Raw genomic sequence first — 16,772 nt, 5'->3', positions numbered from 1 at the left:
GTGACAGTACTGCCTGGAGCCCTCTGGTTAGCTGCTGTGGGCAAGAGATTGCTGGGCTTGGTGGACCCTTGATGGCTCCAGGATGACTCTTCTTATATCCCTACCCTCAATTTCACCTGTACCAGAAACACAGACACAATGATTTATGGTCACAGTGCAGTATCCGCCATGTAGAATTGCAGACAGCATCAGCTAGAACTGAAAGCATTTCTTAATGAGAACAAAGCCACTTCAGCAAGCGAGGTTTCCAAGTCATGTTGGTATTTAAACAGAACATACCGCAGCGCCTATCTGCCCTTGGCCTAAAGAGCTAAGTGGTGTTGAATAAACACATTGCAGGCTCTGTTTTTAAAAACTAAATTCAGCCACAGGTGGCTTGATCCCAGGAAGGCAAATGAATGCAAAACCAAATAGCTGAATCATGGAAGCTAGCTCAATTGAGATGAATGGCTGTCATTTGTTTGTATGGGGCCACATTGCTTCACTTGGAGACAATGTTGCAGCAGTAGCAACAAAGCCTGCCCTTCATGCTGGGTGCCCATGCCCCGTTGCCAAGAGGTCCACAGAGAGGTGCGTGGTCTCTGTATCTGGAACACACAGATATGCACATTCCATCTCCCAGCTGCAGTGTTCAAGCCCTTCCTTCACCATAGCCTACCCAGCAGCTTGACTAGCATCATAAAAACAAATGAACAAAAGCAAATCAACTGTCCTGCTAGGAATTTTTTTTAACTTTTAAGGGCTGCATCAGTATTCTAGAGTTGCCAACTCTTGCTGAAGCTTTTCCTGGAGATTTTTCCCCCCAACCTGATGTAATGCTAGAAATGCCGAAAAGCCCTGTGAAACTCTCCAGGAGTGATTTCTATAATCGCCTGAAGATTGATGCTGGTTCCTGGAGACCTTAGAATAGCAGTTCCCAAACTTACCATGGTCACAGCACCCTTCTTTCGTGGTGGGCTCTTCTTGGCTTTCCCTGGCGCCGCCATCTTGGATTGCACCACGTCTTGCAAGAATTGAATAATATCACACAAGAATTGCATAAGATCTTGTGCAATCCAAGATGGTGGCTCCTAGGAGAGCCAGAAAAAAATGGCCACCATGTACATCTCATGGTGCCCCTGTGAATTTGCCACAGCGCACAGTTTGGGAACCACTGCCCTAGGCGAATCCTGAAGGGTTGGCAACCTTGTAATATTCCCATGCCACGCGCTGGGGAGGGCTCAGAGTGTAAAACTAGTAAGGAATTAATTTTGTTGGATATGCATGGATGAACCATGACATGCAGACGTGTGTGACTTTGGACATTTGTGATAACAGCTACCAACACTGCTGCTCTCTTGCCCTCTTTAGCAAGTGGCTGCTTCTTTAACGCTGTGTGAAGGAGCTGCTGCTTTATGGCCTGCTACAGTTGAACATACTTTGAAGCCAGAATCTGCCAGAGCCTCAGGTGTCATGTCAAATGCCATCTCCCCTTGCACAGGACCTTGCTTCACTAAATGCTGTCTTTTCCCTTCCTGGGTAGCACGTTAGCCACTGCTTCATTTGAAAAGGAAGAGCAGAATGGAGAAGAGAATATGGAAGGGAGGAGAGTGATGGGTTCAAGCTCTGGACCTTTTTCTTTTCAAGGCTGGAAAAGAGGAAGAGAGAGTGATGACCTGGTGAGTAGACAGGGAGGCCATTGCTGGAATCGGGGGAGGAATAGGAAGATGGGAGCATGAGGAGGAGGGAAAGGCTTGGCAAATTAGTTTCTACTGAGCAGAGGTTGTGATAAGCGTGGGTAAAGGAAGAAAGAGAGTCAGAGTGGAGGAGTGAGAGACATGTTAAAAAATGAAAATGCTGACAGTGACAAAGTTGATGCAGAAAGCCATGGGGAATGCAGTGCGGAGGCAGGAAGAGGGTCACTTGGTCCCAGTGAATGGAGGGGAAAATTAAGAGAGAAAATGGAAGGCAGAGTGAAGAGATTTAACACTAAGGACTAGAAACTTGAGGTTGCTGTAGAGAAGGATATGGAGACAGACAAGGAGATGTCTGATACGGTCATAGTGAAATGACTGGGGGGAAAAACGCATTTAGCAAATCCTGTGACCACGGGAGGGGGGAAGAGCAGCAGGATTCGGCACAGCATGAATGTCAGAAGAGAAGGAAAAAGAGGCAACCCCTGAGTTGTGCCCTTCTGAATTTGGTCTTGAAGCTTGTGTGGGAGACACAGCGGGAACAAAGGGGGTGAACGCTGCAGGAAGTTAAACATCATTCATGACTTCATAAATACGGGGGAGGAGATTTTTTGGAAAGGTTGGAAGCTGAGTCGCCGATGAGACTTCTATTTGCCAAGATGTTTTTCACAGCAGCTGGCTTAAAAATAGCTGTTAGGGGTTGGAGCCACGTGTCACAAAATATTAGGCTTTTTAGCAGTGCCTTGGCAGGTTCCTAGGATCCTTGCAGTCGGAGGGTGAAAAGAGAGAGAAATGGCAGCGCATTCTGTTCAGAAGGCTCTGCCAGGAACATGGAAGCTGTTCTCTTGAGCATCCACTTAAAAGAGCATGATGTGCATCATGAGGGAAAGACAAGATCCCCAATAGAAAGAAAGCCAGAATCCATTTGTCCATGTTCGTTTATGCAGGTCTGTGTACATGCAATATCTTCTGCCAGTTTCCAGGAACTAGCATTTCTTTTGTGGACAACAAAAGACAAGTTTCTATCCCTCATGATGACAGAAGGCACGCAGGCAGTCTCTGCAAGCTTAGCTTACGTCCTTAGAAAAATGAGATTGGAAGTTTCTACCCATATACCATCTTATGCCTATTTCTTACTTCACTGGTTACCACTTGCCCATCTATTTCTGAGCACAATTCAAAGTTCTGGTTCTTACTTTTCAATCACTTATATGACCTGGGACCCAGCCATTGAAGGGCTGTCTTTTCTCACATATATGTGTGCATTCTTTAAGGCAGTGGTCTTCAGCCCTTTTCATGCCACAGCCCCAATAAATAAATAAATAAAGTAAGTAAGTAAATATGAGACGGGAAACCCACCATTGGTCCCATACTCCTCCTGGGACCCTATCCGCCCACTCCCTACTTATGTCGCCACCTGCTCCCACCCAGTTACACCCTCCCAGCACTGTTCACTGTAACCAAGTGTTCGTATTAGAGAGAGCAGGAAAGGTTACCACGAATCCTAGCACTAGTTAAAGTTATTTTAGCACAATTGTTAAGAATCTGAGCAGGACTGGGACACAAACTCCCTATCTGATGGGGTCTACCAGATGCCTCCCCCTTTACCTGGTGGTGCATAGCCTAGTGGTCTTCAACCTTTTTCATTCTTGTAAGTTGCTGCAACCCCACAACTGAGGCTTTGCAAGCCCATCAGGGTCAACCTTCAAAGAAAGGTTGAAGAACACTGCTTTAAGATATTTGTTGGATGCCCTTCTTTGGGTGCAGCTGCCTTCTGATGTCAGGCATGTACAACCATAGAGAGGACTTTTTAGCTGTGGCAAGCTGTCCATAGAACACTCTCTCCACCTGGTGTTAACCCTCATGTCTCCTTTGATGCCAGGCAAGGTCTTTATATTTTTCCAGCCTTAAAAAAAAAAAATCTGTTGAACTGTTTTTAGCCTATTTTTGCTGCTGTGATCCAGTCTATCTTCACTGCTTAAACTTTTTGTAACTTTCTTAATATGACTTAGTTTACTGATTGTAGTTACTGCCCAGAAAGATGTTTTGCTGAAGGGTGTTAAATAAAATTCATGGTAGTAATTCAGGTGGGATATTATAAGAATACAAATAACTGGCTAGGTGATCTCGGTCTAGGAGGAGCCACCCCTGGCATGCCATACCCAGTGTGCGAAAATGATTTCATCCTACCAGGGCCACTTGATTCTCCTAAGAGAGGGATGATCAAACATCACCACCAGAATCTGGACTGGATCTCTCGAGGGGAGTGCATTTCCCTCCAAAACAGTCCCAACCCCATCACCGATAAAACTATACCTAGACATCTCCTCTAGGTATTTGTCCAATCCTTCTTTTAGAAGTCATCTAAAGCAGTGGCTATTCCTACATCTTTGCGGCAACAAACTCCATAAATTACAGCCCGTGGAGGCAACAAATTCCATAAGGTACATGGAGGCAAAGTTCCACTGTAGTAAAATGGGCTTTAGTGGCACACGTAGTATGCCACCAGCAGCTGTTTTCAGAACGGGAGGCCCACCCCCTGACCCAGAAAGGCCCAGAAAAAGTTGAGAGGGTGGGCAGAATAGGGAGGGGAAGGGAGGGGAGGCGGCAGAACAGGGACGAGATGGGGTGGGTCACAGATCCAAGTAAAATGAGCGGGGAAGTGAGGGCTTACCCCAGACAAGGGAACAAATCTTCCATTACCCAGAGAAGGCCTCCAGAAACCACCACACAGGATGCAGCACATGCCCCATTGGCACAGCTGCATCAGCGCAGGGGGAGTTGGGTATGATTGGACTGCTAATTGTGTGAAGATGTACATTCTGCTAAAAATCCAGAGTTCAGGTTCTTCTCAACATTTGAGACCTCACTTTGCCTGCACAGCCACCATGGCCCAGCTCTCCTGAATCCCACTCCCACCACGCATTTTAAATTCCCGATGCCACTCCCGTGTCTTCACTGTAATGCTGTCTGGTCAGGGCTGAGGTGGCTTCTCTTTATTCCATGCAGCACCCAACACCCACTTGGGGGAAAAAAGAAGTAAGAATAGGAGTGCTATAGACTCTGATCCGTCTGCAGACTGGAAACTTTGCAAGTCCATGCGTGGGCAGTGGCTCTCCATACTGAGCCAGCCGGGTCACCCAGATGGGATCTTGCGAGGTGTTGCAGCTTCCATTAGCATGCCAGGTTTGGGAGCACAGCAGAGTCTCTTCCACTCCACTGGCCCCAGCTTCTAGCAGTAACTCGAGCTGAAAGCTTTTAAGCTCAGACTGCAGAGCCAGCTGGGTCCCCTGCTGATGCTGCAAACACACATACTTTAGTTTACCTTGTACCTCCCATCCCCCTTTCAGTCTTTTCTGTACCCCATATTCCTTTGTTTCTTTCTGCCATCAGCCCCATTTCCCCATGCAGGGCAGGGCTTAATTAGACAGCATCAGGGGTCAGCCGCTGGGGCCAGCATCAGGTTGCTGGAGTTTCTGGGCAAAGCATGGCTGGCTCTTAACGCCACCATTGGCTCAGCTCCAGAACTTATTTCAAGTCAGACCTCAGACCTGGTTGATGTAAAGCAGTCAAAGAAATGGGAGTGCTACTGAGCATGTGCAGAGTACTGGCTCCCAGTGGCGTCACTTGGGTTCGCGTCATCCGGTGCGGGATGCCAGCGCGTCACCCCCCCCTTCCAGTGGGCAGGGCAACACCCCAGGTGGTGGGCGTGGTGATGTACTATCACTCCGCCCCCACTGGTTTTTTTGGCTGTACCTCTTGATAGAACAAAGATAGAACACATTCTGCATGAAATTACGCATTGATTGATATATAACATGATGGTATTATTCCTCCAAATTATGATTTTAGTGATTTTGGTCACTAGTGGTGTCACACACACACACCCCAGAGTGTCAACTTATTAACACCTTATTGCAGCAGTTCTCAAACTTTTAGCACTGGGTCCCACTTTTTAGAATGACAATCTGTCCAAGACCCAGCAGAAGTGATGTCCTGGTGAAAGTGACATCATCAGGCAAATTAAAATAAATAAGTAGAAATAATTAAAGTAAAACAAACAAATAAGCAGAAGCCAGCCCTGTTCCACCAAGTGAATTTCCTCTGTGGCCTGCCTGCAATAACACCCCCCCCCCTCCAAAATCAGTGAGGTTTTTAGCCCTACCCAGTGCCCAGTTCAATTTAAGTACTTCTGTTTAAACCAGATCACTGTCAGGATCCACCTGACTTTGCAAGTCTCAAAAAAGTTCATCTTATCAGCTGAAGCCTCTGTTTTGATCCTTTTTAATGGGGGGGGGGGAGGCTGCCTTCTGGAGCACTTGTTTAGCTCCAGGTGCATAGGATCAGGACCATTCTGGTAGCCTTGCACTCTCCTTCACCTGTTCGTCCACACCAGCCAAGGCACACTTGCTTACCCATGAGTAAACGCAACCGAGAGGCTTAGTTTTGCTTTCCATAGCGCTCAATACATTTGTCTGCTTGGAGGGAGGGACTTCCTTCTCAGGTGTTTTTGGGGGCTGCATTCATTGGATCAGGACCATTCTGGTGTCTTTGGATTCCTCTCATCCTGCCGTTTCTGATGGACTAAAGCAAGTTCGCCTATTCACGAGTAAACATGTGATACGGTTCACTTTCACTTTCCATAGGGCTCCATGCATTTTTTGTTCTCCTGTTTTTTGGCCATAATTTTTGATGGAAAGGAGATATTTCTCTCACGTATTTTGCATTGCATTCTGCTTGAAATTCCGCATCCAACGGTATATAATATGTTGGGGTTTACTCCTAACCACCGCAATTTTAGCACGTCACCCCCCAGTGTGCATCACCCCCCAGTGTGCGTCACCCCCCAGTGCGCGTCACCCAGTGCGGCCTGCACCCCCACACCCCCCTAGCAATGCCACTGCCAGCTCCTTGCAGGCATGCAGAATCAGGAGGCGGGGTGACATGAGAGAGTGAAGAGTTTTTTGCAGGGGGTATGTGTGGGGTGGCATTAATTAATAGAGGTTGTGCTGCCTAGGTAGGTTGCAGAGACACTATGCATTTTGCAGGGAGCTGAACATGGTTTAGATGAGGATTGCTGCTTGTGGGCATGTGCAGTCATGCTACCTTCTGCGTCTGTCACAGGTTTTCATATCGTTTCAAAAACTTGCAAAATCTATTTAACCAGAAGTTAATCCTAAAAACACGTACTAGGGAGTAAATCTCATTGAGGTTAGTGGAACTGACTTCTGAGAAAACATACCATAGTTAGGCTTTTACTGTAAGTAAGTTAAGGCTGCAATCCTGTGTACACTTTCCTGGGAGTACCGATAAATTGAACACAGTGGCACTGACTTCTGAATAAACATGTAAAGGATTGCACTGTGTATCATATTTTAATATAGGATTCTCATGTTTTGCTTTGTAGACAATGTGCAGTGCAATCCAGAAGGCCTGCATGTATCCAGCGCAAGATAGGGGCCCAAAGTGGCTCAGCCGAAGGTAAGGGGAAACTCTTCCCCTTATTCCCGGGTAAGGCACTGCAGCCCCAATGGGTCTCCTCGAACTTGTGCCATCTCTGGAGGTGGCATAAGTCCAAGGAGAGCTGCTCCACACTGCTCGGGAATGGGGCTAGGATCTGGCGTATCTGCTGGGTCCCAGCCCCGCCTCCCTGTCCCCACCTGCCCGCCTCCAGGACTGTCCTCCACCCACCCTCCTCCTGCCCCAGAACGCCTCCCACCCGCCTCCTTCCCACCCACCCCAGACCCTTGTGTTGGCAGATCTCGGCTGATGCAAGGCTCCCTGTCTGAGTCAGCATGGAGGCTGGATTCCTCCCTGCGCCAACCCAGCGGAGTCTAGAGGAGGTGCAAACGTTTGTTTGTGAACGTTTGTGACCTTCCTGAGCTGGCGCAAGAGAATTGTGCCAGCCCAAGGGCAAACTAGGATTGTGCCCTTAGAGATTACACCTCAGTTGGATTTATAAAATTTTGATTTTGATTTGATAGACAATCTATCTTGCATATTTGACTGGAATTATAAGTTCTTTTGTTTACTGCATAGTGTTATGCGTCTTGCTTTGCATTTTTGTGAAAAAGTTAAAACTTTTCTTTTTTTAAAAGAAAGAAACCACCCGTAGTATAGTGCAACCTCAGGCACACCACAAACTTGGAGCCTTGGTTGCTATTCATAACACGGGAATAATCATCAAGGCTCTGTTCAAGCCGCAATTCCATGGAAGCCCAGCTATTCTTTTGTTTTTAAACAAGTTTCTGGTCCTTATGGCTGTGCGGATAAGCTGGAAAGTGTCTGGGAAATGCCATCTGGAATCTCAAGAGCCCAAGATTTGTCTGCATGTGATTTGCATTGGTTGGGAGCAGGCTTCAGCACCCTGCATAGCCTCTTCACTAGCAAATGTTGCAGAATTGTACACAGTAAGAGCTACTGAATAAACCTAATCAATTTGCACAGGTCACAAAATACAGCTTGCCTTGGAGGATGTTTTAATTTAATTTTTTTTTGTATGTGTAAGATACACACAATCCTGATAACAGTGACATCCTCTTTCACAGCGCTGCTCTGGGTTCATGCTCACAAAGGTTTTTAAACACTTTGCAATCTGTAATTGCTATATAAACTATACAAAAAATGAAATCATCGTAACTGGAGGAGATGTTGTGTGCGCCTGGATGCAGACTGCCTTGATGCAGTAAATGAATTCTTTCCCCTCTGGAATAGCAACTGGAAATGGTGCCAGTTTCAGCTAAGAAACTTGTCGGCCTTGTGGCAATGTAAATAAAGTGGGGGGGGGAGAGACATCTTGGGACTGAGCTTTGACTCCAGGGAGGCCCAATCCAGGAGGCAGCCCAGGCAGTTGTCCAGAGCATTCAAGGAGTTACAAGTTAATCAGGGAAAATCCTTTTATGGGAATAAAGTTCTGTTTCTTATGCCAGAACCCTGGAATAAGGCCGGGGGGGGGGGGTTGTATTTCTCTCCCTGTGTTTCCTGAATTCAGCCCCTTTTCTCTCATTCCATACATTTGAATGGAAGTTGAAATCCCTTCTCTTCACTCCATTCCATTGTATGCAAAAAGGTAGAGGCTTTCCCACTGAGTGGGAAAAGTAAACTCTTGGGGAAGAAACAGATTTCTGTCCCCCTTAACCTCTCCTTACATACAAGATTTGGGGTGGAGGGTAGCAAAGTAGAACGTGCCGCTGAAATTTCCTGATTGAATTCAGCCTGCACTTGATCTCACTCTTTTTGGGCTGTGACTGACTTCCTCATGTTATGTACTCTCCATACACAGTACTCTCCATCTGTCCGGTATTGGGATAGGCTTGAGCAGGAGGCAGGATGGAGATGAAGCATTTGCCTTTTAAGAGGTCGTTCTGCTGAATCGGGTCTCTTGGCATCCCTGTTTAGGGCGTAATGGTGATGCCCTGCAGCTGGGATATTCTCTGCCCCCTGCTGTGGAGATTCCCATAGTCACTTTCCCTTTCTAAGCTCTGTGAACTCGGCTACATCCCGTCCCTTAAAATACCTCTGCTAGGCTCCCATTTAATTGTAGGCTTTTCTTAATGCTCTCTTTCCTGTGTACGTCTTCCCTTGTCAACTGCTAATTGTCTAACCTCGCTCTCTCCTGCAATATTGGCCTGCTTCCTTATTCCTTTTTTTTGTTTTGTTTTTTTTGTTTTAACACTGCCCCTTTAGAGTATCAATAATAATGAACCACAGTGTGTCCCGAGGACACTGGACAAGTTGAACTTTGGCTCAGCTCTGTTAATGGTCTAAATGTAGCCCATTATTATTGATAATCTAATAAGGCCGTGTTGTTGTTGTTATTGTTATTAACGAGGAATAATACTGTCCGCATTAGCAGTCCAATCCTCTGCTTCCTGGCGTTTGGAGCAGCACACCCAAGGAGCTACCACTGTATCCAGCAGGCACCAGCAAGCCGCCAGAAGTCTCCTTGGAGGAAAGGGACTTTTGTCTTCCCTCTGAGCAAGCCCCACAATGTCTGCACCAGCTATTTTGACTTGAGAGACTCCATGTTGGCTTTTCAGCCCAACATGGAGTTCAGGATATGGCAGAGCTCCGCTGGTCCCAACCCCCTTCCACCCCAATTCCTCTCCCCCACCCTATCTTTCCACCCTCCCCCCACCCCCCGGAGGCTGCAGCACTGCCTGGCGGTTTCACTTACCCCTGGTGGCAAGTTCAGTGTCATTGCTCCCTTGGGTCCTGCAGAGCCCCCAATGAAAACACAGGTGATGGAAAGAGCAGATAACGAATTGCCTCAAGCCCTGAGGCTTTTTATAAATCAGATAGCTGCTAACTGTCCTATAGAGAGCTGAGCTCCTGCAGTTTGCAAGCTTGTGTAAAAATAAGGAGATACTGTAAATGTTGAGCATCTGTTTTCTGGTGTGTTTTTTTCCAAGACTGTCAATGACAGGTAATGGGGGCAAGTGAAGGCTGGGTCATATAACTAAACCCCTCTAACCTTGAAGCTATTCATTAGAGCTGCCTCATCATGAGAAATGAACTGAATTTTTTTGCAAATAAATAAATATTATTACTTGTAAGTAAATAAAAATATTTCTTTCTAAATCACCCTTTTAAAAAAAATCTCGTTAAACTAGGTGGGTTCCAGTAGAGTGTCAAAGTGGGTCCCGGTGCTAAAAAGTTTGAGAACCACTGATTTAGCACATTGATATAGTGCTCTGTTTACTCTCTTTGTAATCCTTGCACAACAGCCCTGTAAGGTTGGCCAGCATTGTTCTTCCCATGTTATAGATGGCAGTTTGCTTCAAGCCATGTAGCAGGTTTGTGGTGGTGGTAAAATTTGAAGCAGGGACTCCTGGTTCATAATTCAGTCTTTAACCTTTGTACTACACTTGCTGTATTTGAGTTGGCTTTCAGCTGTCACAGGGTCAAGGTCTTTGCCTGGGTGATCTTCTTCACTGCTTAATTGTATGTGATCGTTTTTTAAAAAATCTGTTTGTTGCCCATCCATGGGAGATGCTGAAAACCAGTTGTGGGGTTTATATTTAGAAGTGCCCTCTTCCCTAAATTGAGGTGGGAAGAAAACCTAGACAGCCTCTCTTTTGCTGACATACACTCCTTTGCTGTTTGCCGTATGTTGTGTAGCCTAAACTGAGTCAGCTTGCTGGCTAATCTGCCATTACTTGCTAGAAATAGATTATCACAAAGAGCAGAGAGCAGAGTCCAGGGCTAACCTTGAGCATGCACTGGGGCCAAGGCATTGTCACATCTGTGGCGGCTTTCCTGCTGCTTGGGGCAATAAGAAATGAGTTGTTTCTGAATGGAGCTGCCCCTTCCCTCTGGGCCCATGAGCTGCCCTCACTGTGCTTATTTGTTAACTCTTATCCCTGTCATCCTCGCTTTGTTATCATCGCCACAATGAGGCAGGAAGAAAGGGCACACAAGCCTGCCTTGTCATCTGCTAACTGCCTTTCCTGTACAGTCCATGTACTTTTTTCCCTGTAGGGAGCAAATCAGCATTGGAGAGGACAGTGAGCCAATGGCCTGCCGGGTTAAGCACCCCCCCTTCCCCTGCTTTTGTTCCAGTCACATCTTTGCAGCTTCATTATAGCCAGTCAAATTCATCAGGATATTCCTTTCGTGTCCCCTGAGTTCCATCAAGTTTGGTCCAGGTCTGCCAGTTTTAGATAGGGCTGATGATTTCCCCTTTGTTTGCTACTCCTTGTATGTCCCTTTCATACCAAATTTTAGTATTTGATCTTTTCTTAGCTCACTATTGATTGATTTATACATACATACATACATACATACATACATACATACATACATACATACATACATACATACATACATACATACATACTCTGGTTTATCTCTGATGGTCACTGAAAGCCGTTTGCAAATATCATTAAAACTTTAAACAATAAGACAACCTTAAATACATCCCATTAAGAGCCAGGAACAAGAAAAAAACTGAAAACCAGCAGCAATCAATAAAAAAGCAGGCGCATAAAATTAATCAGCATATAACCTCCAAATATCCATATTAAAACGCCTTAGACTCAAAAGGCTAATCTAAAAAGAAATGTTTATATGTAGTCTCCATTATGTAGTCTCACTGTGTAGTCTTCATTACTATGAAGCAGGATGTAGCGTGACTGGGGCAGAATTCTGGTCTTACTAGCTGAGGTCCAGGATAGAATGTTCCAGATTAGGTGTTGGCTGAATCTGGAGGGGTTTATTTGAGGCTCCAGCCAATCAGAAAACCAGTCCTCTCTTGGTTAAAAACATAGCTTGCACGACAAGATGCCATCTTTTAAAATCTCTGCCCAGCCATGAACCCACTGAGTAGGACAGGGCAATTAGCTCTTAGCCTCAGCCTCTCCTGTACAATGGAGACTCATGCTGACCTACCTTACAGGGCATGTTGTCAGAATTACTGAGATAACGTATGTGGCCTACTTTGAACATTAAAAAAGCACTTCTGAGTTGCTGCATGACACATCTAATGCACTTAAAAAAAACCTTCTATAAATACAACATAGTTGCTATCACAATCTGACAGATCCTGAAATCATCAGAGAAAGTTTGACAGAGTTCATGTTCCTGGGATAAGTGGCCCTGCTTCATGACTCCTCTTGTTTCTCTCGCCTCCTTGTCGCTCCCCCAGCTACAGCGTTTCAAGCGCTCGCTCTCACTCAAGACCATCCTGCGTAGCAAGAGTGTCGAGAACTTTTTTCTGCGCTCCAACAGTGAGTTCAAACTTCCCTCTGATGTGCTGCTCAGCCCGCCTGATTCTGTGTTACCGCCATCCCCACCACCAGCTTCTACTGATGCAGAGCACTCTCCCCGAGCAACTCACAGACCTCTGGTGCCCCTCAAGCCTATGAAAACACACACCTTCCAGGAACATGTCTTCAAGAAACACAGCCCTTGCGAACTCTGTCATCAGCTTATTGTTGGTAAGTGATGTAGGGTCCAAATACTTCATGGCGCATTGTCTTCCCTGATGCTCTGACTCCACATACCTCACAAGCACAGGTTTTCCCCTTGCCTCCAGCCTCATCCTTCTTTTCTCTCTTTTCTGCCTTCTATCATTGGCATTTCAACTTCAGATGCTGTGACCAAGATCAGTGTTCCTTAAAACATGGGTAGGGATCCACTAGGTGGGTCATGAGCCAATTTCAAGTGGGTCCCATTCATTTCAATGTGTATTTTTTTAATAGATTAGATTTGATGCTACCATGGTCTGCAACTGCATTGGGGAAAATGTTACAGATCTGTACTTTTAACAGGCTTACTGTGCACATGCTTTTTGCCATGTTAGTCAATGGGGCTTATTCCTGGGTAAATGTGGATAGGATTGCAGCCTTTGAGATGTTTGGGGAATTTTTTAAAGCAGATCAACAACTGCTTGGGAGTGTTAGGGGGTTCTTCTTTGTTTTAATTAAATTTTAAAACTTATTGTAAATTTTTAATTTCCTAACAGCCCAATCCTAACCTGCAGGCAAGTCAGGCAGGTCAGCTGGCCTGACCCATATCCAGCACAGGGTTGGGATTGGCTGTGGCACAAACCCACTCTGGAATGCCCCTGTTCTGCCCTCCTGTCACACTCCCCAGACTAGCACAAACTCACCCTACCTAAAGCTTGGTCAGATGGAGGGAGGCTGGCACACATCCTTGTGCTGGCCTTCCAACTCCTAAGTCATCGTAGAGGTGCACATTTGTGACACTTGTTGGCTGGAACAAGGGACTTGCATGGGCCTATAGGGTGCTTGGGAATGTATTCTTCCTTGTGTACTTAATTGATTTTATTTTATTTGTTTTTTGTCCTATAGGGGATGTTAAAAATTGTCCTGCTTGATGATGTCACTTCCAGCTATGACATCACTTCTAGGTTAATGATATAACTTCCATTGTGTCCTGACATATTTCATTCTAAAAAGTGGGTCTCTGTGCTAAAAGGTTTGAGAACCACTGACCTAGATGACTGAGATGCCCTTATCTTATCACAGTCCTTGTAGGTGCTTGCCTGCTGCCCTGTGCTGAAGTAAGGCTACCAATATGAAGAGATTGTTCAAAAACACCCCAAGTCTCCAGCCTCTTCTCTCTAAGAAAACCAGCCTTGGAGCAGGCTGCCCTGATCTCTGTTCAATGCATTATTTCAGACTTTTCCTTTCTGCCTTTCTTCTACTTTCATTTGCTGTCCTTTCTTCTTGTGGAAACTTCAGGCTGCTTTTGTGGGGAGGGGAAGGAACTTCCTCCATCTGCATGGCACTTTCAAGCTCCCTTGTGTGTTTTGTTTTACTTCATAGGAAACTCGAAGCAAGGCCTGCGGTGCAAGACGTGCAAAGTGAGCGTGCACCTGTGGTGTTCTGAAGAAGTTTCTCATCAGCAGTGTACAGGCAAGACAGTAAGTGGCTGAGCAAAAATCTATGTGTGCTGTGTCCAATGACTGGGGCAGACCACAGCATCGGCATTGCCTATCGAACCTCAGCAGAGAATGCAGCACTCACTTTGGCCTGGCAACTAGCATGCAAGAAGGACGTAGTGTGTTGGGCTGCAGCCTTTGTGTGTTGCTGTCACCAATGAAGGGAGGCAGGGTAGTAAAACTTTTGCATTACGTCAAGCTGGTTCATATAGGTTCTCTTTTCTTAGCTTCCTTGTGCATTTTAGAGCTCACAAGACCAAATGGTTTCCTTGAATGAGCTGGAAGACTGCAGATTGGCTTCAGGGAGCTAGGTGTGAAACTGGAAATCCTTGAGGTTGAACCACACAGTTCTGGGAGTCCCTTCAGCCACCACAGGGCCCTACCATGAAGTAGGGTGAAATGAGTTGCTTCAGGCAGCAGGTTGTGGGCCAGTTATCCAGCATACCTCCCACTTCTATGGATGGCTTGCAGAAGAAGGCAGGAAATGACACCAGGCTACCTTTTCTCATCCCTTAGTTGTAGTGGAAGGAAGGAGGAAAAGTTTGAAAGAAGGAAGAAGTTGGAGGTGTAATTCTAATGGGGGGGGAGAGAATGGGGAGGGAGGGGGCCTTGTGGTTCTTCATGCTGCTGAATTTGTTGCGGGGCCAGCCCTGCATGAACAGCGTTACACATAATTGTAAATTGATCTTGTAAACTGTTAAATACCCACTGAAGACAAGAAAGGGATCTGTAAACAGGATCTGAATAACCACGATGGGAAAAGGGAACAAAGCTGCACTCCCTGTATTGCAAGTTCTGCACAAGACCAGAGCAGTGTATTAACAGTCTGGTACTTCCACCCAATGCGGGACACCAGGTCACATTCTTCTTGCCTCCATTTCTCAGCAAACAACCTCTTTCCGACGCAATCTCAGCTCTCCAATGCTGGTGCATGAGCCGCAGCCTCCGCCACCAGTCACCAAGGAGTCTCCGCCTGCAGGTAAGTGGAGTGGTCTCCAGTGGGCTGGTGAGAAAGGGCATGCGGCAGTTTTGACTTTGGAAAAGTAGTGGAAAAAGCAGTGGGCCTTTTTGGTCTAGGGCAGTGTTTCTTGAGGTTTATCCACTGCTGTACCATTTCACATGGTTCACCTATTCAAAAGTAGCACCGGAAGTAAAATCATTGCCAGTTACTTCTGGGTTGGGAGGCTAGATGCGACACAACAAACACCAGTAAGAGGCTCAGGGTTTAAGGGAGGGCTTTTTCGCGCACAGAAATGCATGCCCACCAAGCTGAGCCTCCTACCATTGTTTGTTGAGTTGTATTACTGGTCTCCCTGCTGAGTGGCAGGTGTCCAGGGGTTCTGCAAGTACTACCAGATACCACCTCAAGTACCACTGGTGGTACCAGTACCACTGGTTGAGAAACACTGGTCTAGGGCTTCCCAGAGTGCCTCAAAAGAACTATACTGGTACAAGAGGGTCTTTCCGTATTGAGCATCTTCTCAGGGCAGGAGTTTGAGTGGCAGGCCATTTCACTTAAGCATGGCAAAGGGACACTTTAGAATTCATGGAAGCTGTCCATCTTAGGTACAGATTGGAAGTGGAGAGTCAATGACAGTCTGATTGGTGGATATCTTCTTTCTTATTTGATTAGCAATCTTGCAGATTTAATGCTGTTAAAATTAGGTCAGACTGCTTTATTTATTTTGGAACTATTTTCCTGGAATATCCAGCCTGGAATTATTCTCCGGGTCAAGTCTTAGCCTTTGAACGCTGCTCAGTAAATAAGAAAGTAGTGCCTTTGTGCATGTGCTGAATACCCACCTAGTTATCATGTGTATGAGGTGAGGGAGGGTGATCACAGAGGGGTCTAGCATACAGGCAGGTCTGAGCCCTGAAACTGTCCATTTTAGAAATTGTGCTGTGGGATGTGTGATTTTTAACCCAACTTGAGAACTGGGGATAGGTCGGGGTTTACAAAAAAACCAAACTGCACTTTCACTCCCATATTTGAGGGTCCAGCTCTGAGGCGGTCTTCCCTTCACCAGCAGGCCCCAGCGGAAAAGTGGATCCCATTTATGAGACCTTGCGCTATGGCACTTCCCTGGCCTACATGAACCGTTCCAGTTTCAGCAGCACCTCGGAGTCTCCCACCAAGAGCCTGGTAGAGTGTCTTGATGTGAAAGTTGTGTTTTGGTAGCCTTACCAGGTCACTGATGGAGACTCCCTAGTGTTCTGGGAGTCTTCTCTGCAAGATTCAGAGGGAGGTTGTGGAGAAATTTGACTGGAAGGGTGGGAGAGCTGCTGAGAGCTAGTGAACATAGAAAACTGCCTTTAACTGAGCCTGACCATCTAGTTCAGGGGTGCCCAAACCCCGGTCCTGGGGCCACTTGCGGCCCTCAAGGCCTCTCAGTGTGGCCCTCAGGGAGCCCCTAGTCTCCAATAAGCCTCTGGCCCTCCAGAAATTTGTTGGAGCCCACACTGGCCCAATGCAACTGCTCTTAGCGTGAGGGCAACTGTTTGGCCTCTCGAGTGAGCTGTGGGATGAGGGCTCCCTCCACTGCTTGTTGTTTCACATCTGTGATGCAGTAGCAGCAGCAAAAGAAAGGCCAGCCTTGCTTTGTGCAAGGCCTTTTATAAGCCTTGAGCTATTGCAAGACCTTCATTCATTCATATAAGTTCATCTTTAATATATTCATTTATGTAAATTATCC

General features: G+C 46.3%; 1 protein-coding gene across 4 annotated transcripts in view; it reads left to right on the top strand.

Moving 5' to 3' along the window:
• The window catches only part of STAC2 (SH3 and cysteine rich domain 2), a 48,864-nt gene that overhangs the window by 17,503 nt on the left and 14,589 nt on the right, over positions 1 to 16,772 (top strand). For 2 of the 4 annotated variants that reach the window (XM_066629104.1, XM_066629105.1), the window contains 4 exons: positions 12,319 to 12,610; positions 13,964 to 14,061; positions 14,965 to 15,058; positions 16,074 to 16,222. In XM_066629104.1, coding sequence (XP_066485201.1) covers positions 12,319 to 12,610; positions 13,964 to 14,061; positions 14,965 to 15,058; positions 16,074 to 16,222 — 633 coding nt within the window. Of the gene's footprint in view, positions 1 to 1,586; positions 1,659 to 12,318; positions 12,611 to 13,963; positions 14,062 to 14,964; positions 15,059 to 16,073; positions 16,223 to 16,772 lie in introns of those variants that run through there. The other 2 variants (XM_066629106.1, XM_066629107.1) reach the window with 2 other exon arrangements.

Source organism: Tiliqua scincoides, chromosome 5 (genome assembly GCF_035046505.1).
Source record: "Tiliqua scincoides isolate rTilSci1 chromosome 5, rTilSci1.hap2, whole genome shotgun sequence".
Lineage (NCBI taxonomy): Eukaryota > Metazoa > Chordata > Lepidosauria > Squamata > Scincidae > Tiliqua > Tiliqua scincoides.
This window is presented reverse-complemented; position numbering and strand designations above follow the sequence as displayed.